General features: G+C 54.6%; 10 protein-coding genes across 10 annotated transcripts; 6 read left to right on the forward strand and 4 right to left on the reverse strand.

Moving 5' to 3' along the window:
* Positions 1-755: 755 nt before the first annotated feature.
* On the forward strand, positions 756-2291 carry CLAFUR5_03859 (actin; the record flags this gene model as incomplete). Its single annotated transcript, XM_047903007.1, has 6 exons — positions 756-762; positions 866-896; positions 1046-1101; positions 1158-1188; positions 1240-2011; positions 2061-2291. The coding sequence occupies 6 exons, from the start codon at positions 756-758 to the stop codon at positions 2289-2291; spliced, it is 1128 nt and encodes a 375-aa protein (XP_047758042.1).
* Positions 2292-2981: 690 nt separating this feature from the next.
* CLAFUR5_03860 (Putative oxidoreductase) lies at positions 2982-4265 on the forward strand (the record flags this gene model as incomplete). The annotated part of the gene is made up of 1 exon (XM_047903008.1): positions 2982-4265. The coding sequence occupies one exon, from the start codon at positions 2982-2984 to the stop codon at positions 4263-4265; it is 1284 nt and encodes a 427-aa protein (XP_047758746.1).
* A 464-nt stretch (positions 4266-4729) lies between these two features.
* CLAFUR5_03861 (uncharacterized protein) lies at positions 4730-8335 on the reverse strand (the record flags this gene model as incomplete). Its single annotated transcript, XM_047903009.1, has 1 exon — positions 4730-8335. The coding sequence occupies one exon, from the start codon at positions 8333-8335 to the stop codon at positions 4730-4732; it is 3606 nt and encodes a 1201-aa protein (XP_047758745.1).
* A 957-nt stretch (positions 8336-9292) lies between these two features.
* CLAFUR5_03862 (uncharacterized protein) lies at positions 9293-11055 on the reverse strand (the record flags this gene model as incomplete). The annotated part of the gene is made up of 8 exons (XM_047903010.1): positions 9293-9367; positions 9423-9617; positions 9668-9883; positions 9937-10496; positions 10549-10715; positions 10766-10809; positions 10866-10949; positions 11014-11055. 8 exons carry the CDS (start codon positions 11053-11055, stop codon positions 9293-9295), a joined length of 1383 nt encoding a protein of 460 aa, XP_047757538.1.
* A 696-nt stretch (positions 11056-11751) lies between these two features.
* On the forward strand, positions 11752-14380 carry CLAFUR5_03863 (uncharacterized protein; the record flags this gene model as incomplete). Its single annotated transcript, XM_047903011.1, has 2 exons — positions 11752-12612; positions 12662-14380. The coding sequence occupies 2 exons, from the start codon at positions 11752-11754 to the stop codon at positions 14378-14380; spliced, it is 2580 nt and encodes an 859-aa protein (XP_047757536.1).
* Positions 14381-15693: 1313 nt separating this feature from the next.
* CLAFUR5_03864 (Metal tolerance protein 3) lies at positions 15694-17193 on the forward strand (the record flags this gene model as incomplete). The annotated part of the gene is made up of 3 exons (XM_047903012.1): positions 15694-16343; positions 16399-16764; positions 16812-17193. The coding sequence occupies 3 exons, from the start codon at positions 15694-15696 to the stop codon at positions 17191-17193; spliced, it is 1398 nt and encodes a 465-aa protein (XP_047757522.1).
* A 750-nt stretch (positions 17194-17943) lies between these two features.
* CLAFUR5_03865 (Tripeptidyl-peptidase sed1) lies at positions 17944-18944 on the forward strand (the record flags this gene model as incomplete). Its single annotated transcript, XM_047903013.1, has 2 exons — positions 17944-18220; positions 18286-18944. The coding sequence occupies 2 exons, from the start codon at positions 17944-17946 to the stop codon at positions 18942-18944; spliced, it is 936 nt and encodes a 311-aa protein (XP_047758741.1).
* Positions 18945-19095: 151 nt separating this feature from the next.
* CLAFUR5_03866 (Tripeptidyl-peptidase sed1) lies at positions 19096-20232 on the forward strand (the record flags this gene model as incomplete). Its single annotated transcript, XM_047903014.1, has 3 exons — positions 19096-19208; positions 19312-20096; positions 20177-20232. The coding sequence occupies 3 exons, from the start codon at positions 19096-19098 to the stop codon at positions 20230-20232; spliced, it is 954 nt and encodes a 317-aa protein (XP_047757525.1).
* A 422-nt stretch (positions 20233-20654) lies between these two features.
* Positions 20655-21047, reverse strand: CLAFUR5_03867 (uncharacterized protein; the record flags this gene model as incomplete). Its single annotated transcript, XM_047903015.1, has 1 exon — positions 20655-21047. The coding sequence occupies one exon, from the start codon at positions 21045-21047 to the stop codon at positions 20655-20657; it is 393 nt and encodes a 130-aa protein (XP_047758743.1).
* Positions 21048-21789: 742 nt separating this feature from the next.
* CLAFUR5_03868 (uncharacterized protein) lies at positions 21790-22249 on the reverse strand (the record flags this gene model as incomplete). The annotated part of the gene is made up of 2 exons (XM_047903016.1): positions 21790-22148; positions 22186-22249. The coding sequence occupies 2 exons, from the start codon at positions 22247-22249 to the stop codon at positions 21790-21792; spliced, it is 423 nt and encodes a 140-aa protein (XP_047758750.1).
* Positions 22250-22820: the final 571 nt, after the last annotated feature.

The raw sequence follows: 22820 nt of genomic DNA on the forward strand, positions 1-22820 counted from the left end.
GTTTATGTCTTCGAGCTCAGATATGTTGTCTCGCTGACGTTGCCAGCAGGAACATGTCTTGGTAGCCGTTGGGAGGACGCTGCAGGTGGCGATGGTGGGGCAGATCGCGGGGCATGGAGCTAAGCGAAACTTTGCGAGTCGGTGGTTGGGTGGCTGCCCAAAGAACGCACATCAGAATTCATCGTGCTGGCGAGGGATGACATTCGGCTTGAAGGGGGTGGGTGTTGGTGCGTGCCATACCGCAGCAAAGCGTGTGCTTCAGCCGCAGTCGCCCCCATCGACACTGCCTCGAGCTGTGCCGTTCTGGCTCAACCGCAAGGCAGTCATTGGGGAGGGTCATCAGGGTCTTGGCGATATTACGCGTACTGGGGCCAGACATCATACATGATATGAAAGCGCACTCGATCTCAGGCAGCACGATGAGAGTAGTAAAAGCAGTTGCAGTGCATACCTTCTCGATAACTGTATTGTCTCCATCAATCGTCTTCCAACCCGGAACTCCCGATCTCCTTCGTCAAGGTCTGGGCATACCCTAGCGCCACTTCTCGATTGAGGCTTAGTTTTTTGGTCCGAGCGGCCACCTTCACCTTCCCTTAGAATCGGCTTCCTCACCGCACACCACAGCCAACCCAACTCCGCCCTCCCATCACCCATCCTTGCACGAGCAAGTACACCCTCCACTACTACATTCGTGAGGCCAGCAGAGCATCTCACGACCCTTCACTCGTCTTCAACACCCTCACACAACCGCCACCATGGAAGGTAAGCTTGCCGATTTTCTTTTGTTGCCTCCACCCTCCAATCGCACCCCCGACGTGGCAATGCCGCTCCAGAAACAGATGGCTGACTCAAACCCGTCCTACAGAAGAGGTTGCCGCATTGGTCATTGACAATGGGTAAGAGCGCCCGTCCCACCGTCCAACCGTCCCCAGCGACGCCATTTCTCAGCTACGCCGCGACGTCATCCGAAGATGCAGCACCACAATCGGGCGGAGAAGGATAAGAGACATCAAGGAGAAGGACAGATGAGCTGACATCGATACAGCTCTGGTATGTGCAAGGCCGGTTTCGCCGGTGACGATGCGCCACGAGCTGTCTTCCGTAAGTGACATCGCCATCATACTGCGCCAGCAGAAGCGAGCTGACACCTCACACAGCATGCATTGTCGGCCGACCACGTCACCATGGGTATGCGATTCTCACCTTACTGACCACCGAGCACATCTAACAAGAGCGCAGTATCATGATTGGTATGGGTCAGAAGGACTCCTACGTCGGAGATGAGGCACAGAGCAAGCGTGGTATCCTGACCCTCAGGTACCCAATCGAGCACGGTGTAGTCACCAACTGGGATGACATGGAGAAGATCTGGCACCACACCTTCTACAACGAGCTCCGTGTCGCACCGGAGGAGCACCCAGTCCTGCTCACCGAGGCACCAATCAACCCAAAGTCCAACCGTGAGAAGATGACCCAGATCGTCTTCGAGACCTTCAACGCACCAGCCTTCTACGTCTCGATCCAGGCCGTCCTCTCGCTGTACGCTTCTGGTCGTACCACCGGTATCGTGCTCGACTCCGGTGACGGTGTCACTCACGTTGTTCCAATCTACGAGGGTTTCGCTCTTCCACACGCCATCTCCCGTGTCGACATGGCTGGCCGTGACTTGACCGATTACCTCATGAAGATTCTCGCCGAGCGTGGTTACACTTTCTCCACCACTGCCGAGCGTGAAATCGTTCGCGACATCAAGGAGAAGCTCTGCTACGTCGCTCTCGACTTCGAGCAGGAGATCCAGACCGCCAGCCAGAGCTCCTCGCTTGAGAAGTCCTACGAGCTTCCCGACGGTCAGGTCATCACCATCGGCAACGAGCGATTCCGTGCCCCAGAGGCCCTCTTCCAGCCATCCGTCCTCGGTCTCGAATCCGGCGGCATCCACGTCACCACCTTCAACTCCATCATGAAGTGTGACGTTGACGTTCGTAAGGACCTCTACGGCAACATTGTCATGGTAAGTCGTGCAATCAGAAATATCGTCGAACAAAGCTAACAAGATCTAGTCTGGTGGTACCACCATGTACCCAGGCATCAGCGACCGCATGCAGAAGGAGATCACCGCATTGGCTCCATCTAGCATGAAGGTCAAGATCATCGCACCACCCGAGCGCAAGTATTCCGTCTGGATCGGTGGTTCCATTCTCGCTTCGCTCTCGACCTTCCAGCAGATGTGGATCTCAAAGCAAGAGTACGACGAGTCTGGTCCATCCATCGTCCACCGCAAGTGCTTCTAAGCGCATCATTACGGCAATTGTTCAAGGCATGGAGCACGCGGTACGTGCAGGGCTGGTGGCGCTGCAGCAGAAGACCGGCTTTTTAGGACCAAGCGCAATCGGTGCAACGTTGACAGTAGGAGTGGGCGAGCGCGCTTGGTGTGGGTCTCATGTTAGCAGGATGTAGCACTCTAGGCGGGCGTTTTCACGTGCTTGACTAGCTCGAGCATCTGCTACTAGACTACAGCTAGTTGTGTGTGCGATGTATGCCACTATGGCGAGATGACAAAATTGCAGCACTTGTTCCCTTTCTATACCCAATTGCCCTTGATCAGAGTCTCGGTCGTGCGTTCGTGCTGAATTTGGTGAATCTTGTTGACACCGCACTTCGTTCACACATCACATAATGACCATCCCATACTCAGAGCAGTGCACCTGGTCCTACGCATGCAGCTCGCAGTTGACCGTTATTCTAGTCGCGCTGTACGGCTGGTAGAGCACCTACATGTACCTGCAGATCTGAAGACTGGTGTAAGAGTCGCCTTCTGCCAGAAAACACTGGGTCAAGTACACACTCTTGCCTTCCCCTCATACATCTTCTCCCAGGCGCTACTCTACATCTGACTCACAGTGGCTGCCAAAGCTCTTCGACCTTTGCGACCGTTTCCGCCACAGGCCACTGCTCTCCGCCACCGCCGCTCGCTTGCTACAATGGCCACCGAAGGCAAAAGAGACATTGTGATCATAGGAGGGGGCATAATCGGCTGCACATCCGCATACTACCTCACACGACATTCGAAATATGATCTCAGCAAGCACAAGATCACAGTATTGGAGGCCAGCAAGATCGCAGGCGGCGCATCAGGAAAGGCAGGCGGACTGCTAGCATTGTGGGCATATCCTAAGAGCATTGTGCCACTGAGCTACAAGCTGCATAAGGCCTTGTCTGATGAGCATGGAGGCGAAGAAAGATGGGGATACAGAACAGTGCATGTGGGCCAGGTGGACTGCGTAGGCAGGAACTTGCCTGAGAAGGCTGAGAAAGACAGGCTTGATGGCAAGGATGGCGAGATGGATGGTCGGAATGGGGACACAGACAAAGAGCATGTCAGTCTACAGAAGAGAAGCAAACACGCATTGGGAAAGCTGCGCGCAGCAGGCATACCAGCAGAACTCGACTGGGTCGACGCAGACAGTCTGAAAGGCTACGACGAAATGGGAGATCCAACCACAACAGCCCAAGTACACCCCTACCAATTCACAACCTCCATGGCCCAGCTCGCACAAGAAAAGGGTGCAGAATTCCATGAAGACGCCAGCGTCACCAGCATCAACTACACCCCCGACAACACCGCCGTGGAAAGCGTCACATACACCGACAAGACCACCAACACTGTCCACACCCTCCCAGCAACAGACATCATCATCGCCGCCGGGCCCTGGACGCGCTCCGTCTACCCCTCCGCCCCAATCAGCGCCCTCCGCGCCCACTCCGTCACCATCAAACCCTCCCGCCCAGTCTCAGCCTACGCCCTCTTCACCCAAATCAAGCTCCCCTCCCCCTTCACCCGCGGCGCAACCCCCCTCAACCCCTCCACCCAAATCGCGACCCCCGAAATCTACGCCCGCCCCCACAACGAAGTCTACGCCTGCGGTGATGGCGACCACCTCGTCCCGCTCCCCGCAACATCCTCCGAAGTCCAATGCGACGAGTCCCGTTGTCAGGATATCGTTGATTACGTCGGGAGCATCAGTGATGAGCTACGGGATGGGGAGGTTACGGCGCGACAGGCGTGTTATTTGCCCAGTGTGGAGGGGAGTAGTGCGCCGCTTGTGGGAGGCACTGGGGTGAGGGGCGAGGTGTTGGCGTGTGGGCATACGTGTTGGGGGATTTGTAATGGGCCGGGGACGGGGAAGGTTGTTGGGGAGATTGTGTTTGAGGGGAAGGCGAGGAGTGCGGATGTTGAGGGGTTGGATCCGAGGGGTTATGTGTAGGGAGGGGTAGGGCGAGGGCTGGTGACGGAGGATGTTGCCGCCGTGCCGCTACGTGTGTCGACTTCACTTCACTTCTGGAGAGCTGAGCTGCTGAAGTTTATATAACGTATGTCCTATCCGCAGATCTTAACGTACGGCTAGAGCTTCGCTATGCCCTCGACTGCAGCAGTCGGACTTCGCTACTCGGATACATGCCAGCGTGTTGAAGCAACGGCCTGCGTGTCTATGTGTTCATAGTCGAAGCGTTCGGCGATCATCAAGTTTGTTACCGGTGAGAAGGTTGGTGAGAAGGTGGGTGGGTTGATGTGGTATACACTCCATTGTAGATCGACAGATATATTACCCAGATCCATATCAAACTACATCCTTCCTTATTCTACATGACAAACGCCACCGCTATGCTATGCCGATTTGGTCGATGTAATGGTACAGGGGTATCTATCCTTCAAATTTCAATATCAATCTCAAGCTCGCAACAATTTCCGATCACGAATTACTCCATTCGAGGCATGTTGTCTCTGCAACTGCCTCCCATATACTTTCTGCTGTTCTTGGAAGTCGCCGCGGTATTGCGCGGTGGACATTTTCCCAATCCAGGCCTCGTCGCTGAAGAGGACGGATTTGCCCGAGAGGGTCCAGTCTGAGATGTTTTCGTCGTTGAGGGTTATGGTTGGGATGGGGATGGAGGTAGCGGAGGAGGAAGTGGTGCCGTTGGTGAGGGAAGGGGTGGTGCGAGGTGCGAGGATCCAGAGGCGTGCGAGGTGGACGTAGTCGGGGTTTATGAGGACTGTGGGGATGGCGAGTTGGATGTGTTCGTCCGCGATGGGAGCGTAGCCGAGGACTTGGCCGGTGCTTGCTACGACGAAGGGACGCCAGGGTTCGGGTTTGGAGATTTGGCGTTGGGGCAGGCCGCGGATGGTCAGGAAGTTGACAAAGTCCATGATGAAGCCGGCTGCTCGTTCGGACCAGGCGTCGACGGGCCAGCGGCCGTGTGTGTTGGCGAGAGCTATGAGGAGTTCGTAGGCGCCTTTGAGATCGACTTTCCAGCGGGACATGCTGTAACGTTGACACACATCGCTCATCCAGTTGGGACCGCAGTGGAAGATGCAGGCGAGAGTTTCGACGTAGACTTCGTGCATTGAGCCGAAGAGGAGATTTGCTTTGCGGTCGTGGGTCAGGTAGCGTTTTCGGTTCCTACCCCATTTGCGTTCGTCGCAGGTGGCGATGAAATAGCGGGCTAGCTCTAGAGTGTCGAGGTCTTGAGATGGCGTCCATGCTTTGTCTCGCGGGAGGAACTTGAGGTCAAGCTGAATGTAATGCTCAGGACCGGATGTGCTCGTCACATAGTGAGCGTTCTCAGGCAATCGATCCAGTGTTTTGAAGTTGTTGAGGCCTGCGTCGGCAACCGTGGGAGTGTACAGCCAGCTGCTTGTGGAGTCTGTAATGGGCAGCGGTGCGCCGACACAGCAAAGCGCTCCAGGATCCTGTGCAGCCAGTGCCAACAGCGAAAGCAAGTGGTAGCACTCGTTATCAGTAACGTGTATGCTCGGGTTTCTGAGAGCATCACGAAGTGTCAGACCGCATTCCATTGTATTCAGAATGATTGAGATCTTGTCTTTCCTGGCATCCGAAAGTCTCCGCTCAGCAGGTATGCGAGGATCACCTCCAGCTTCCATGGCGAAGACCTCTGCAACCACGGTGGAGAAGTTGCCGTGGTGCAGACGCATCTCTCGTTCTCCAGTCGCCATCTTGGCTCTATCTCGGAAGAACGCATGCAGAGCAGGTTTGACAGACTCAACGTCAGGCTCGAAGGGTACCTCGATCGAAAGGTCAAGCAGATGTGCGATGCACTTGCCGTTGAATCGCAGGACAGCTCGACCAGACCATGTGCCTGGTCGCTTGCATGGTATCAGGAAGACATGATGCTTAGCAAGTCGCATCTCGTGTCTGCACCAGGCTCGCTTAAACCATGACGATCGCAGAATCTTGCGAATCACCTTGTACATGTGATCGTGGCTCTCGAGGTACGGTGGGTGCTTCCGACGGAATCGGTGCCTTGCTGCGACATGTTTCATGCTTTCGTACTCGTCCATGTGGCTTTGCAGGAGTTCGCCTTCGTGAGCCTCGAGCTCAATATCATCCAGCGCGACCACAACAATGCGTGCGCTCCTGTACACCATGTCCATGGCCGACATAGAGATGGTACGTTCGAAGTCGCTGTCCTGGTCGATACAGATCTGGTCGATCCAAACACCCTCATTGTCTGACTCGCGCTCGTCCCACACTGCTTGGTATATCTCGGGATCCAGAGGTAGCGTGTAGTGATACTTTTCCTTCTCGACGTGAATCTTGCGACGGTAGCTAAGTGCGATAAAAGACTGGTGTTGCTTGCGTGTAACTTCGCGAGTCCCGTATATGAGTCTGAATCTGAAGAGCTCCTCCATGTTCGGTTTGATTTCGAACTTATCAGCCACGGTTGTGCTCAGTCCAGAAAGCCTTTCGAGCAGCACAGCCGGGTCTAGTTCGGTATCTGGCTCTGCACCGAGGATGCGCGACTTCTCCTCGCGAGAAAGCTGATGAACATGGTCATAGTGGACATGCTGGTACTGAGGAGGTCCAACAAGCTTCGTCTCAAACTTGAGACCATCTGAAGGCGAGACTCGCGGCGCTTTGGGTACCTCTGGCATCGATGGAAAGCGACGCCTTCCCACAGGACTCGGCGATCTGGCACGGCCTTCGGATGGCATACCAAAGAGATCTGCTGTGCCCGATGAAGGTAACATGCGGAACTTGTACAGCTGCAGACTGTTCATGGCATCCGGATGTGGTGAAGGCGACCTCGATGAATTGGATAATGTCTCGTTGCTCGAATCGTTCGCTTCTTCTATCCTGCCTAGATCTGATGGCTGCCTGACCACAACTTTGAACTCAGGGCCCGGCGAGTCTCCTTCCGAGAGCCCACTGCTCGTTCTGTGATGCGATCGTCGAGGGTAGTCTCTGTTGGTATTTTGGCTTCGTTTCGCGAGCTGATGCCACTGTATGGGGGGTGAGATATGCTTCGTGCCGTTAATCTCGCTGGGTTCGTCATCACTGCTATCCGTCTGATCACCACTGATATCGCTGCTCCAGCCTCTCTTGTGGTGCATGGTCTTCGATCGAGCCAAAGCATGATCAGGACCGAGGAACTGTGGACCTTCTCCCGGCCCAACGATTGGCGACATTGTCGAATAGCTCAAGGTAGAGTGATTCCGACGTCTTGGTGTATGATCCCCAAATGCTGACACTGCACCCATGAAGTGCTGAAACGATCGAAAGCGTTCTGTTGTACCGCGTGGTGCTCTTTCAAAGTACTCTCGTTTCCACTTCGCCTGCTCGTACTGCGCATGATGTCTCTCCACCTCTTCTTCTGCCTCAAACTTTGCAACCATAGCATCGCGATAGTGGAAGAATGCCTCCAGCTCTTTGCGACGCAGTTTCTCGAGCTTCTTCCTGCGCTGAGAGAAGTAGTCTGACTCTTTCTGTTGATCCTGCTTCGCGGACGCCCGGGCATTGATCGCCTTCGATATCGACCACTTCAAGCTCTTCTTGGTAGGACTCGTGGGTGAGTTGTCATCGACACTGCCTCTTCTGTCTCCCAGATGCTTGACGCCATGATTGCGGAAGGTCTGCCGCCTCTGAAGTCCTACATTCGGCAGGTCTTCGTCCGCATCGCTCGAGATGTTTCCATCGTGTTCGGAGTGTTCGACTGGCTGGGGCTGATCAGGGTGAGGCTCATCCGGACTTTGTGCATTCAACAGATCCATGAACGTTGTAAGCATGGCATCTTGCAGCTCCAGCAGGTTGAGCAATTCAGTTCGTCGCCTTCTGTTCTCGACGTTGCTAAGCAACTTCCAGGCTTGATGTACATTGTGGAAGTGCTCTGCGAGAGTCGCCTTGGCTTCATCGCTGCCCTGATGTCGATTCGGATGGTACTTCCTGGCGAGGGCATGGTATCTCGACTTGATCGTTTGGGATGAGGCATCGCGAGGCAAGCCCAGTGCTTCGAATGGGTCGAAAGCAGCTCTAGCCATGAGCGCGATGGAGGATGCCGAGAAGACTGCAGTCAAGAGCTCCCAACTTCACGCCATCTGCAACCTATCTACTTCGGCTGAGGCTTGGACCAGCTCGAGTACCTTACGAGGCGTGCGAGGGTCCTCTGCACGCACGCCGCACGGGCGTCCTCTGCTCGAGCTGACTTCCCAAGCGTGACACAGCCCGAGGTTCCGCGCGACGGATCCATGCCGTCGCGTGCAGGCCGATGACCGACCTCAATGCAAAGGCGCGTCTCCTTCTCTGCCGTGACATCTTCTGCGGTTCAACAGCGCGAGGCAAATGCGAATAGAGCACGTGTGAGGTCACGTCGAGTCGCGTCGTGGCACGCACCGTCGTTCCCACCTCGAGCACAAAGAGACTAGGAGGCTATGGATGACGCAGGCTTCTCCTTACGCCGTCGAGCACATCCCGGCCGCTCAACTGTTCTATTCGTGTTTCGATTGCGCATTGTTGCTCCAGCAGTTCCAGCCCGGAGGCGCCGTGGCGATTGATGGATGCTGTTGAAGCAGTTCTCGGCCGCCTGAAACATCCGCTCCTGGTTTGCGACAAGGGCATGACTGAGGTGCTGGACGAGTTCCGCCTCACAGTGGGCGAGAGAACAATTGAATGTGCTTCCATGGCCCATCCTCGAGGAGTATGCAGGAACAGAAGTTGTGTATTCTACAATTTCACGACCATGACGAATCGCATTGTCGGAATACACTGGCCTGCAGGTTTCCCCGAGGAGCGGGCTGACACGAGCGAGGGAACCGAGTGTTGTTCATGTTGTTTGGCAAATGTGTTTGCCACAGCTTTCGGATGATGTGCAACGAAGTTGATAATTAGAAGAGGCAGTCGCCCTGAATAGAAGGTGCAGACGTGACTGCCGTCGCCAGTGTTGTTTTAGCTAACTACTCTTGCCTCAACCCTCCCGAAAACTTGATGCTACAACATCGTCATTCCTTCGGGTGCCTGCCAGTCGTCTGCCAGCTATTTGTCGCCGTCCGCATTCGCTTCAACAGATCCTGCTCCTAATAGCATGAAGCGTCAGCACAGGTTCGCCACGAGAAACAGGAGACAACTCACCACTGCAGCGAAGTCCGAGGTCTCGTAATTCTTCTGGAACTCTTTCTGCGCCCTCCGGAACCAATACCACCACGCAACGTATACAATGATCGTGAGAGGTATTGTCACAACGAAGAAGACGTAAAGGTAGGGCGAAGCAAGCGATTGGCCCGGCGAGGGCTCCCAATTGAACATGCCGTTCATGCTAAAGAAAGACTAACGCGCATGTCAGCATCAGACCATACAGTGGCAGACGAAACACTTACCGCGACAGCTGTTCCAGGCAGGAACGTCAGTGTCAACACCGCTATCGTCTTCATCGCAGCACTATCCTGCCGCGTTTGCTCGGCAACATCCGCGGTCGCTTTGGCGAGCTTCACGCTGAGGAGGTTGTCCAGCCGGCTCTCTTCTGCGATACGTTTCGAGCTTGCCGCGAGCTCGATGTTCAGCTTATTGTCCCGCATAGCAATGATGTTGAAAAGCTGATCAATCTGTTAGCCACCAGCCGGATCCTGAACTCTCATCGACAACTCACCGCCTTCGATTGATTGTCGATACGTCGCGGCATCATCTCCAGGTCTCGCTGAACTTGCTCGGAATACCGCGTCTGCTGCTCGACTTTCTCCCGCATGTCCTCGATGTAGCCGGTGCCGCCTTCCCACAGAGCCGTCCACATCTTGTGGTATATGTCGAGATACTTGATCAAGTTCGATGCGAGCTCAATCTCAAAGTTGGACCTCCGCTGCAGCCTCACATGCTCCAAATTGAGTCTGTTCAGCAGCTTATAGTCGCCATTATCTTCGAGCGATATGCGACCATCTGCGATCCTTCGTTCAGTGGCAGTGATCTGGCGGGATAGGTCCTGCACTTGCGACAAAGTCTCATCGACATGATGCTGCAGGATATGGAAGGGAAGAACGGCGAAGTCCCTTGGCACTTTTGGATGCTTGTTGATGTACTCCTTGGACGACAAGAGTGCATTCAGACTGAAGTTCTCGTCCGTCATGTACAGCCCGCCACAGTAGTGCCTCTCACGGTTCACCAGGGACAGTGAGCAAAACGACCGACCATCTCTCGGCGTCTGCAATATGAACGCTAAGGTATGTCAATACAACACCACTTGACTGAGTACAACTTCACGACATACTGAGGATTCCATGAGATGTCAAAGCAGCGGAGCCTCCGTTATCCCGTCGCCAGAGGTGGAGGTACTCGTCAGATACCCATCCTTGTTGTTTGACGATGGTTAACACTTCTGAGTCAATGGCTAGGTTGTCGGTGTCCTTCAAGTTTGCGCTGACGGCATTGCCGACCCTGCATCTGATTACGACAAGCAATTCCAAGCAATCATTGCCAGGACTTACAGCAGCTTGAATCGGACTGTGCTGTCATCGTAGCTTCTGTCGATCTACAAGCACTCATCAGTACACCCTTCGGCAACACGAAACGATTGGAGGAGCTTACTTTGTGGTTAACAAGGAAATCTTCTTCTTCTAGACTTCGCAATGGCCTGGTTTTGAGCGTCTTTGGGAACTGCCAATTATTGTGCTGCACATCTCATTAGCACACTTCACAATGCCAACATCGACGCTCAGCATAGTGCATTTCGCACCTCAAGCCTCGAATCGCTAATCTCGAACTTCTGCAGCTCCATCGGCTCGGAATGCTACACAATCGGTATCTCGCATGTGGCTCAGTGCGACTCTGCGCGTCAACTTTCCGCGGCTCCAAGCGTGTCACTGCACCACTTCTCGACCAAATTCCAGCTCTGCGCCTCACTCCTACTTCACTTCATGAAGTCAAAGTGAGATCGTAGGAGCGGTGGATAGCTCTGCTCACTGCTAACGCATCATGCATGCACGGCCTTGGCCAATCGACTAATGCTCACGTGCACTTTGCTGCGGAAACGTTCAATCGCGGTCGTCTACGGCTCAAACGAGCGTGCTTTCATATGTGAGGGTCGCACAAGACATCTTCACTGAAACCTCACATCGCTCTGGCCAGAGGAAAGAGAAGTGCTTCGAGCTCACCGACACCAGACCGTTCGTCGGCCGTCCAGCGAGTCAGGCCCTCCCATTCGCCGACAGCCGAAGATCCACCCACCACCCTCGGCGCTTGACTTGTTGCAGACACCAGTGGCTGTGCACCCTCTCAGATTTGTTCTCCAAGCACCTCCTTTCGCCTCCATGCAGTGGTGTCCAGGCCGTTGGCGCCGTGAGATCTGATGCGACTGTCTAAGCCCCGGATCTCGACTTTCTCTGCTTGCGTAGTCTGCGGTCGCTCTCGCCCTCGATAATATGCAACATCACAGAAGACCGCGTTCTGTTTGCTTGGCGAGCAGATCTTCTAGATGAATGCTCGCGGGTCTCACGTTCTGCTGGTGGCAGGTGCTGTCTCTTACGAATACATAGTCTATCCGATGGGGGACCAGAATGGCATGAATGGCACCGCAGGGACGCTCCTCGAAGAGGGCAACGATGCATCTCAGCTGGTTATCCGGACAGGCGCAGCAGATCTGGTGGCTCAGCTGCTCACCGCTGCGGCACCCTCTTTCGACTTCGATGTCTTGGGACCAACACTGCAAGCGCCGGCTTCGAATTGCCTAAAACACAACGCTTCGGCAGTCATTGACCTGGAGCATTCAGCCACTTCCTTGGAAACAGAGCCCTCACTTCGCGTAGTGAAGAAGAGGCAGATCGGCAAGCCTCCCACCTGGCACTGTCCAAAAATCGACAACGTTGCGCAGGCGAAGGCTAGTACTGTCATCATATCCGGTTCTGGGGAGGCTTTTCATGACGTGGAACCAGCTTTGGATTTCCTGCAGCGTGTGAGGCCAAGATATATTATCCATCATATGACCCGGCCGCTTGCCACAGGACGCCTTTGGAATATCATCAGAGACGGACCTCGGACCAGAGACGGAATACCTGATCCTGATCATCTGGCTGTGATCATTGATGCGGACGATCTCCGTGCAGAGGGCATATCTCTGAGCCGATCCTTGTCCTGGGAGCAAACTACTGAAGATTTCGTTCGCAACCTGGGATCAAACGGCCGACTTGACACATTGGTGACTTGTCCTAACCTCATCGTTCGATTTGGGAACGAGGGTATCATTCATCACCGTGGACGAGACGCTACGGATCCCAAGCTCTACTTTCACCCACGGCAAGTGGAGAAGAATATGTTGCATGAGCAAGGGGCTCCAATGGTGTGTATCGATTCCTGAATGTAATGAGTTGATACTTACGATTATCTAGGTAGGGCTTGCTTCGGCGTTCACTGCAGGCTTCGCACTTGGATTTGCCGGCTCTTCACCACCAAACTGTGAGAAGGGCATCCGGCTGGGAATTGCTGCAGCACGGGATATGGAGCAGAATGGCTTCGTCACGAATCCAGTCGATCAAGCGCCTGACTATCCTATCGATGCCACAATCCAAGGTCTGAGCCCCGAGAAGCGATTCTCAGTCGCCAGCATCCCATCTGGGCGCATCAGCTCAGGGGACAGCTGGAACATTTTCGACGCAGTCACAGGAGACCCTGCTGAAGTCGCGCGGCAGATCGTGACCCACGGACCACGGAAAGTGCTCACAAGGTGCCCACTCCAGCAATTTGGCGAGATGCTCAGTATAGAAAGGAACGAGCAAGAAAGTCTACGAGCGATCGTGGACGCCGTTGAAGAGCGGATCAGATCTCAAACGTCGCAACCCACCTCTATTGGCATCATGGGACCGCCAGGCTCAGGAAAGAAGTATGTTGCAGCGAATCTGGTGGAACATTTTGCCACCAAAGCAAACGTGAAGCGACTCACATTCAATGCACGACTACTACGATCGGAGGATCTGGTTGCGCTGTGCCACACTATCCGAGATCGCATGGCAGCTGGCCTGCTAGCAGTAGTGTGCTTTGAGAATTTCGAAGCAATCCTCGATCCCAGGAACGAACTCCTCAACAACTTCCTAGTAATGATGCGAGACGGCCTCTTCACAGATCGAGGCCATGTCCGCAGCTTGGGCCATCCTCTACTCTTCTTCCTCGTGAATCAAGAAGCACCCACCTTTGAAGGCACACCCACGCCCACGGCTTCCGACTTCAAAGAGCGCCGCCAGACCATCGACGACTCCCTACTTCTGGACAATCTCCACGGCCTCGTTCGAATTGCAGGCCCGAACCAACAGTCGCAGCATGACAGAATGTTCAGCATCCGCCGCGCTGTCATGGTCCGGCAAATGCTCCTTCAAAAGTTCCCACACCTCGAACAACGCAACGGCATCATCAAAGTCGACGAAGCAGTCCTCTACGCCCTCCTCCTCGTCCCCTCATACAAACACGGTCTCCGCTCCCTCGACAAAATCCTAGGCACATCCCGCCTCTCCGGCCGCACAAAATTCGACGTCTCAGCCCTCCCACCCGAAGAACAAATCCAGCTCCACGTCGACGGCCGCATCTTCATGTCCTTCCTCCGCTCCCCCAAACTCCCCGCCGCGCTACGGGAACGCCTCGCGCAAGGCTTATTCGAAACGTACAAGAAGCAACGCCGCCACATGGCGAAATCCGACTCCGACATCGCCGCCCTCGAGTCAGACCCGAGTATGTACGACTGGGACGACCTCGCCCCGGAACTGAAGGAATCAACCCGCGCGCAAGCAGACGATATCCCCCGGAAACTCCGCGCGGTGAACTGTTTCATGCTGGACCAGGAGAGGGCTTCGCCGCTAGTCCATGTGCCGGCTTTTGGAGAGGGGGAGTTGTTGATGTTGAGTGAGATGGAGCATGAGAGGTTTAATGCGGAGAGGTTGCAGCGGCAGTGGAGGATGGGGCCCAGGAGTAGTGGGAAGAGGACTACGCCGTTTTTGGTGCCGTGGAGGGATTTGACGCAGGAGTGGAGGGATGTTGATACGGTCATGGTGGAGTGTGTGCCGAGGGTTCTGGCTGGGGCGGGGTGGAGGATTTATAGGATGGAGGAGGAGGGGTTTTGAAGGAAGGGCATGGGGAGGGAGAGGGAGGGAGGGAGGGAGGGAGGTAGGGGGAAAGGTGTGAGCGGGAGTTGAGGTAGTGGTGATGGGTTGTAGATATTGACAGTGCGTTTGCGTATACCCTGCTCGCGGACGAGTTCACATGACGAAGCTCCCGGATTCCATACATCATGTATGTCCCACCACTATTCACAGCGTCCCATCCCCCTCCTTCCCCACCCCACAACCACTACCCTTCCCAACATTCCCAACAATCCCACCCCACAAGCCCGCGCTCGCAAACGCGCTAACCTCCTCCATACTCCCCCAACTCGCATCCTCCCTCCCCCGTGACTCCTTCCACGCATGCACACCAAACTCACACACCGGCACGAACAACTGCATGTCCGTCAAATCCGCCGCCGCTCCACTCCTTTCCAGCGCCATTTTTAGGGACGTTAAGGCGGTGCGAGCGTGGTAGATTGTCCAGAATGCGCCGTCGCTGTCGCCGTAGCAGAAGCGCACGTCGCGGAGGAGGCGGCGGTGAGGGGCGGAGAGGGAGTCGAGGGGGGTTATGTCGAGGGTGGGGAAGGTCTAGGGGGTTGTGGAGGTGGTGGGGGTGTAGAAGGAGGGTGCTGTGAGGGGGTTGTGGGGGTGGAGGGACGAGGAGCAATGGGAGATGGAACTAGCGACAGGGGTTCGGCGAGACACAAGCACTTCTTGTCCTGGACAGCACATGCTGCCATGGCAAGGTTTCGCAGCGTCTTATTGGTATGTTCTCGCAGCTGTCAAGTCGGTACAAAGCCCCAGTGATCATGTTGTAGCAGGGTGAGGCGTGTCGCTCTCACGGAGACGAAGAGAAGTCGGAGCTGACCGAGGCTATGATTGGACGCGGACGCCATGCACGAGGGACGCGTGTCGTGGATGTTTCCTGACCTTGGTGGCTCCTCTGGTTCCATCTGACAACATGGTAAGTGAATGTCAGCGCTCCTCCGCTCTGTCTGACTGCTGATGGGCAGGAGGAAGAATGTCTGCGTCGGAGATGGTGTCGACGGTCAAGGTTGAGCGGCGCCCTTGGCTCGTGGGTGCGCGCCCCGATCGCGGACGCGAGCATGCTGTCGTACCTTGAACCTGCGTGTGCTCCTTCCACTTCCACTGGCCGAGAGCGAGGGCACGGGTAGGAGGGAGTTACTGCCATATCGCAACAGGGCAGTGTTCTTGCTCTGGTAGCAAACATCCGTCGGATAGTTCTACTGATCAGATCCGACCTCTCCAATTGGCGGCACTCGAAACATCCAGCGTCCCTCAACGACAGCATTGCTCAACATTGATTGAACATGGCAAACCGCGACCCCAACTTGCACAACTCCATCTCCTTGCGACCGCACCCCTTCCACGTCCACCCAGAGCGCTCATCGCACACCTCGCCAGTCACCAGCACCGAGAACGTCCAGCACTCGCACCGACCTGGCAATAGCTCTGCCGTCTCTAAGGGCGGCCCGCGCGTTGAGCAAGGCCCCGTCCCGCGACCTGCCTACCATAGGAACAGTGGCGACAGCGACCGCGACGATGTGGAGCGACAGGGCAGTCTCCCAGGATACGATGCTGAGCAGGACCCCTACAAGCTTCGCGACGGCTTAAAGGATCTGGATCAAGCGAAGGAGCGCACCAAAGCTAACGTCAGAGCGAAGCGCACGTCTGGTTGCACTCCTGTTGGCCGTAGCAAGGACAAATACAAGACGCACACGATTGTCAAGTTCTACGAAAACCAGAACGAGAACATCGAGCGCTTGCTGAAGCCGGTGGACGACCATGTTCGCGAGGCAAAGGAGGAGCAGGGTGCTGATGCGCTGCAGTTCCAGATTGCGGTGCATGGCAGCTTCGTTGCGAACATCATCCTGGCCATTCTGCACGTCTACGGAGCTGTGTCTTCAGGCAGTCTGTCGCTTTTCACCACCATGGCAGATTCCATCTTTGACCCGCTCAGGTTGGTAAAACTTGACTGACTGGCGTTCGTCACAGATTTGCTCATACTTCTTTAGCAACCTCACCCTCATCCTCTGCAACCGCGCCGTCAACAAAGTCGACGCGAGGCGCTTTCCTTCTGGCAAGGCACGACTGGAGACTGCCGGCAACATTACTTTCTGCTTCCTGATGACTACAGTGTCGTGGATCCTTATCGTCGAGTCCATCAAGCAGCTCGCGGAGAAGTCGGGCGAATCCAAGTTCCACATCCCGTCAGTCATCGCAGTGGGCATTGCTTTCGCCACCAAGCTCGGCCTGTTCTTGTACTGCTGGGCGTTGCGCAACAAGTACAGCCAGATCCGCATCCTCTGGGAAGACCACCGCAATGACCTCTTCATCAACGGCTTCGGTCTAATGACGAGCGTCCTAGGTGCCCAGATCGCGTAAGTCACCCCTTTCCCATCACAATCCCCGCCACTAACCTCCCCAGCTGGTGGATCGACCCCCTGGGCGCCATCGTCCTCTCCGTCCTCATCTCCGTCCTCTGGCTCCGCACCGCCTACCAAGAATTCCAACTCCTCATCGGCGTCACCGCCGACACAGCCTTCCTTCAACACGTCACCTACATCTCCATGACGCACGACCCTCGCGTAACCCAGCTCGACACCGTGCGCGCATGGCATTCTGGCCCGCGTCTCATTATCGAAGTCGACATTGTGATGGATCGGCAACTTAGTCTGGAAGAGACACATGATGTGGCTGAGGAGCTGCAGACGAAGTTGGAGAGTTTGCCGGATGTGGAGAGGGCGTATGTCCATGTGGATTATGAGACGACGCATAGTCCGGAGCATTTTTTGAAGAAGGAGTTGTAAGAGTGATCTCCTTTTTGCTGGGGGAGGGAAGCAGTTTTTATGATACCACGGCCTTGCTTCACAGTCACTTGGAATGATCAATGGCGCGATTTTGTTTGTTAACGGGTTTGTTAGGATGATGCCCGGCGGGCACCGGTATGCGCAGTTGGAACGGCAGATTTCGATGAATTTGATTTGAGGGTGGGTAGGACAGATGGTGTGTGTCGCGAGGCTTGGAAGTGCGATTGGGTGAGGGCAGCTAGTGATGTATTGGATGTCGAGCTTCCTATATTGATACTTGTTTCATCCTCACTTCACTATCTTTTGCGTTGATGGTACACAGGGGTCTTGCCGATGGTTGCACTTCACTTGCTGGCTCGGCTGTCCTTACCCCAACGACACCTACAAGAAGCCACCTGCCGCGAAAACGATGGAAGGAAGCGACGGACCACGATGGTAGCGAAGGTACAACGGTCGGATTGAGCGCTTGCCTGGTCAATCAGCATCGCTCGCTGACTTCCTCCTCGCTTTCTTCACCTCAACATCAACACAACATCGACATCGACATCACCATCAACCATCAACATCAACCATCACCATCACCGTCAAAGCACACCCACCCAAACACCCCATCATCATCATCATCAGCATCACCACCAAAGCACCACCCACCACGCATGCTATCCTTCCTCCGCCCCTTCTTCAAAGGTAACGGCCGAAAACAACCCATCATCCTCCTCTTCGCCATCCTCTTGCTAGTCCTCGGCCTCGATGTCGTCATTGCCTCAGCCCTTTGGGGTGCGAGCGATGATCTGGGCAATACTGTCAAGTCCATGGCTTGTCGCCGCCTTTGCCGCTTCGGAAAGCAGAATCTACAACGATTTGGTGCTGCATGAGGAGCGGGTTGGTGGGGGTATGGATTGGAGTAAGGGTGGGAGGGTGCAGGGGGGTTTGGTTCTGCCGTTGCGGATTGGGCTGAAGCAGAGGAATTTGGAGAATGCGGAGAAGTATGTTTGGGATGTTGCGGATCCGGATTCGCCGAATTATGGTATGGTCGTGTCCCGTGGTTCTTGATGTGGGAGCGGAGCTGAGCTGACTTTGGGTGGGATGTAGGTAGACATTGGACTGCTCAACAAGTTGCGGAGACGTTTGCACCCGCCAAGGAGTCTGTTGATGCTGCTATGCACTGGCTGGAAGAGCATGGTATTGTCCCGAACCGCACGCGGCAGATCAATGGCTGGATCAAGGTCAATGCTACGGTTGCTGAGGTGGAGAATCTGCTGAAGGCGGAGTATCATGTCTTCAAGCATGTTGAGGGAGATGTCAAGCGTGTTGCTTGCGATGGATACAGCTTGCCGAGGGACTTAAGGGAGCATATTGATTTTGTCATGCCGACTACACAGCTTGATGGACCACGACGACCTTCGGTGAGCGGCAGAGACGCAGATCTTCTGGACACGGGCATTCATGACTCGCACAGCTCAGATCGATCAGAGTTGGTACCGGTTCATGACCAAAAGAACACCGCGCTAACAAACTCGCTCGAAATACCGGATCTTCCGCCGTGGGCACAGGGCCTTACTGGTTTGGAAAACTGCCACAAGTTGATCACCATCGACTGCCTTCGAGCACTGTACAACTTCGGTTCAGCCAATCACAGTGACGAGATGAACCAGCTTGGCCTGTTCGAATCCAACGGTCAGCAAGATAAGTGTGGCCATTATACGTTCTGTGCTAACGCCGCCCAGATGATGTCTACCTGCCGGATCTGAAAATCTTCTTCGAGGATTGGACCTCGCCAAAGATTCGTTCCAATACGATACCCGAGTTTGTTGGAATCGCTGGCGCTGAGAGACTGAACCGTACTGTTGATGATCCACGCGATGTCAATGAGAGTAACTTGGACTTCAGATCGCATATTTCATGATTTATCCTCAAATTATCAGACAGCTCCAGGTTGGCGGACCAAACTTTCTCGACTGGTACGGCGACGGGCCATTCAACCGCGTATTGACTTCGTTGGACGAACAGTACTGGTGAGTGAAATCCATCTTGCGACTGCGCAGCAGCAGTAGCATGACTGGGCGACCTTCGATCGTGGACGCAAATTTTCACACTCGTTGACTGACTTCGTCTCAGCGACAAGAGCTATATCCCACCATGCACCCACGAAGTCTGCGATGGCGACCCGACAGAACAGAGCGACACTGGAGGTGCTCACTGTGGAGGGGTACCGAAGACGAATGTCATCAGCATTAGCTACGGAGAGATGGAAGCTTATCTTCTGCCCAAGTATCAGAAGCGACAATGCAGCGAATGGATGAAGCTCGCACTCCAAGGAACAAGCGTTGTTTTCTCGTCGGGAGATTCTGGAGTTGCAGCTGATCCTGGCTTCTGCCTCTCAGCGGATGGAACGCCTTCCATATACGGCAATGTGTTCGCCCCCTCTTTTCCGGCCAACTGCCCTTGGGCCACCACTGTCGGTGCAACGACGCTCAAAGGAGATTCCCTGGACGATGGTGAGAGAGCTATTACTGGTTTCCAGTCTGGTGGAGGCTTTTCCAACGTTTTTCACCAACCCGAGTACCAAAAAACAGCGGTCGACCCTTACCTCCAGAACCACGCTCCCGCTTATTGGAAAGACACCTACAACCGCACTGGCCGAGGCTATCCAGATGTTTCCGCGGTCGGCTTCAACATTGCGACAATCTTGTTGGGCAAACTCGTGCCGGCAGAGGGCACCTCAGCTTCTGCACCTATCTTTGCTTCGCTTCTCAACTTGATCAACGAGGAAAGACTACGGGCCAACAAGACCGCCGTCGGCTTTGTCAATCCCGTTATTTACAAGCATCCTGAAATGTTCAACGACATTACTGAGGGCTCCAATCCCGGCTGTGGCACCAATGGCTTTCCAGCCACGGAGGGTTAGGATCCTGTCACTGGTAAGTGATTGGAAGAATCAGATCCGTGAAAACTCTTGATAGCGTGCTGACACTTCACACAGGCCTGGGAACTCCGACCTATGAGAAGATGAAAGAGGTTTTCATGAGCCTTCCTTGAGATCCGCCAATCACTCCACCATCATCATGACCTGAGCGCCACTTCTGCGACATACCTGAATACTGCGATACCGAACGAGACCTGGGAGACTTGAAGACCGAGCCAGGAGGATGTAATGGCGATGCCGAGGGGAAGACACGATGATCAGGGTGCATGAGTATTGCGCTTTGATAACAGGCCGTGTAGAGTAATGTATGCATATTATTCATCGCAGATGATCAAAAGTGTTCTCCTAATCTCCGTTCGGCGTCACAACGAATGTGCTGTGGCCACCTCCCCGATGCAATTGCCAGCTTGACATTCCGCTCTCGTGTACTCTGTTCCACAAGATCAGCTCTGAAAGTTCCAGAAGCTTTTCGTATGCTTGACAACGAGATGGTACTATGGCGCCAATGAGCATGGCGTACTGGGTCGAGTTCTTCTCATAACAGACGGCGGCAATGAACTCGGAGTCCTTTGTTGAGTGTGACTACGTCGAGGGTCGGTCGTGGTTTGTTGTTGTCGAGATGGATTCCCTGGAGCATGGGCCACAGGCTTGTGGCATTGGCCACAGGGGGGATACTGTTGGTTTCGCCAGCGGGAGAATGTAGTCTATAGGAATGCTCGCCTAGGATCTGATGTTTGATCTCGAGAGTGGTCATGCCGTCGTTGCTGACTGCATTGAAGTCTTTGCCAGGTGCGTTGAATTCTTCGTTGGGCGTGTTGCGGTCTTTGTCGGGGACTTTGCGATCTTGGTCAAGGGTGCCGACGCTTTGGGTCGTGGGGTTCCTCATCTTGTACTCCAGGAGCATGTCGGTTTGACTAGGCGAGAGCATAGCCGCGTGTAGGATTGCGGGTTATAGGGAGTCTTAAGATGTTTGCTCACCTAGCGGTGACACGGCGTCCTTTCGTAGTGAACGCTCGTTGTGGTGATGCATGCATTAAGATCGCTGGCTGAGATCTGATGTGATGCCTGCGTACGGCCGACTATGGCTCGAAGTATATGAAGTCGCTACAGGAACTTGTCGTACACGGGGTATAAATCCGACCGTCAGGCGCAGTGTCATGAACCATGCAGAAGGTCAGAAAGCGAAGGTCTGTGCAACAAGGAGATTCCAAATCATGCTGAACCATTCTTGTATGATTGTTTCCCTGCATGCTTTGAGCGCACAGGCTGCTGTGAGGGGTGATGTCCGGGCGACCCAGATTGCGAGGAGCTGTGCCAAGCCTTTATGCGCTTCTGCATGTGATCGAAGCTCTTTGTCTGGACTTCTCGAAGATATAGACCTTGCTCTCCCAGACGCTCCGGCGGTCAGTAAGGTCGATCTCGCGTGTGGCATCTTATGATAGCTTGCTGCTGAAAGACATTCTTCGACTCTGGAACGCCCAGCTCGTGGCGACACATTTCGGAGAGCTAGAGGGTCGATGAGCGCTCCAATGACTTGAGTCAATATCGAACGGATATCAGCAGAGAATTTGACAGCCATGGTTGATCATAGAGACAATCGAAGTCACGGTGATTCATGCATTCGTACTACTCAGATCATCAAGGCCAATTCGCCATATCGATCAACCCCCCTACTGCTCGATCGAGCTGTAGACCCCACCCGAAGGAGTGCGCCACGGGGTCAACCCCGATTCAACCGTAAAGTACGGGTTGTTGCCTTGTCCCTTGGCGTGTATTATCCCATCCGTAAACGGAAGCAGTGTCTCATAAGCTCCACGATGCGAGGTAGCCTCTGGACCACTAAATAGGACGTGTTGACGTGACCAGAGCTCGTACACGACATTCACCCAGATATGCCCGCCGGAGGCGACGGTGACGACACTGAGGGGTGGGCGAAGAGTATTGGCTGCTGGAGGTTGGCCGTTGCGTCCGTCGTGGAGGATGGGGTAGAGAATGGTGCTGTTGGTTGTGGAGAGAACATTGGTAAATGCTGGGAAATAGCCCCAGGTGGATGGATGTGTTCTTACTCAGGATCTGCTCCTTGAGCTCGGGGACACTCAAGCGGTCTGGGCTATGTGGGATGGCTGCCATGTTGGTACTGGAAGCTGTTGCTGGTAGTATTCTGCGAGCTGGACAGCCACTTTAGTACCTGCTCCATCTGTATGCTGGGTCGAGAGATGAATGCGAGAGCACGGCCAAGCAGCTGCAGGAAGAAGCAAGTCTAAAGCGTAGAGCAGCTGGTAGCAAACTGAACTATGCAGTAGCAGCTGGTTCCCGTACACACGAGCACGTCCCAGTTTTGTCTCCTGCAGGAGCCGGTCGAGCTGGAGGTGGTCATATTAGTACTCAAGTTCACCCACGATCTGCACCGTCATCATCTACCTGGCTGCCAAGGAATCGTGACCGGTCGAGACTGTGTAGGTGGTACTGCTGAAAGTGTTCGCAACTGGCGGCGGCTCGTGGCCTCCGGTTGGCGTTGTTGAGAGGTCATATCAAAGAAAGTGTCTCGTGGGCTTGGAAGCTATCCGTTATCAGAAAGCGCTGGTCTTCTCCGCTACGAACAAAAAGGATTGTGACGCACATTAAGACTGGAGAAATTGTCTCCAGAACTTCCCCATGTGTTCGAAGCGTGTTAATCAGGAGACAGCACTCCAGTCTCCCT

This window comes from Fulvia fulva, chromosome 2 (assembly GCF_020509005.1).
Source record: "Fulvia fulva chromosome 2, complete sequence".
Classification (NCBI taxonomy): Eukaryota; Fungi; Ascomycota; class Dothideomycetes; order Mycosphaerellales; family Mycosphaerellaceae; genus Fulvia; species Fulvia fulva.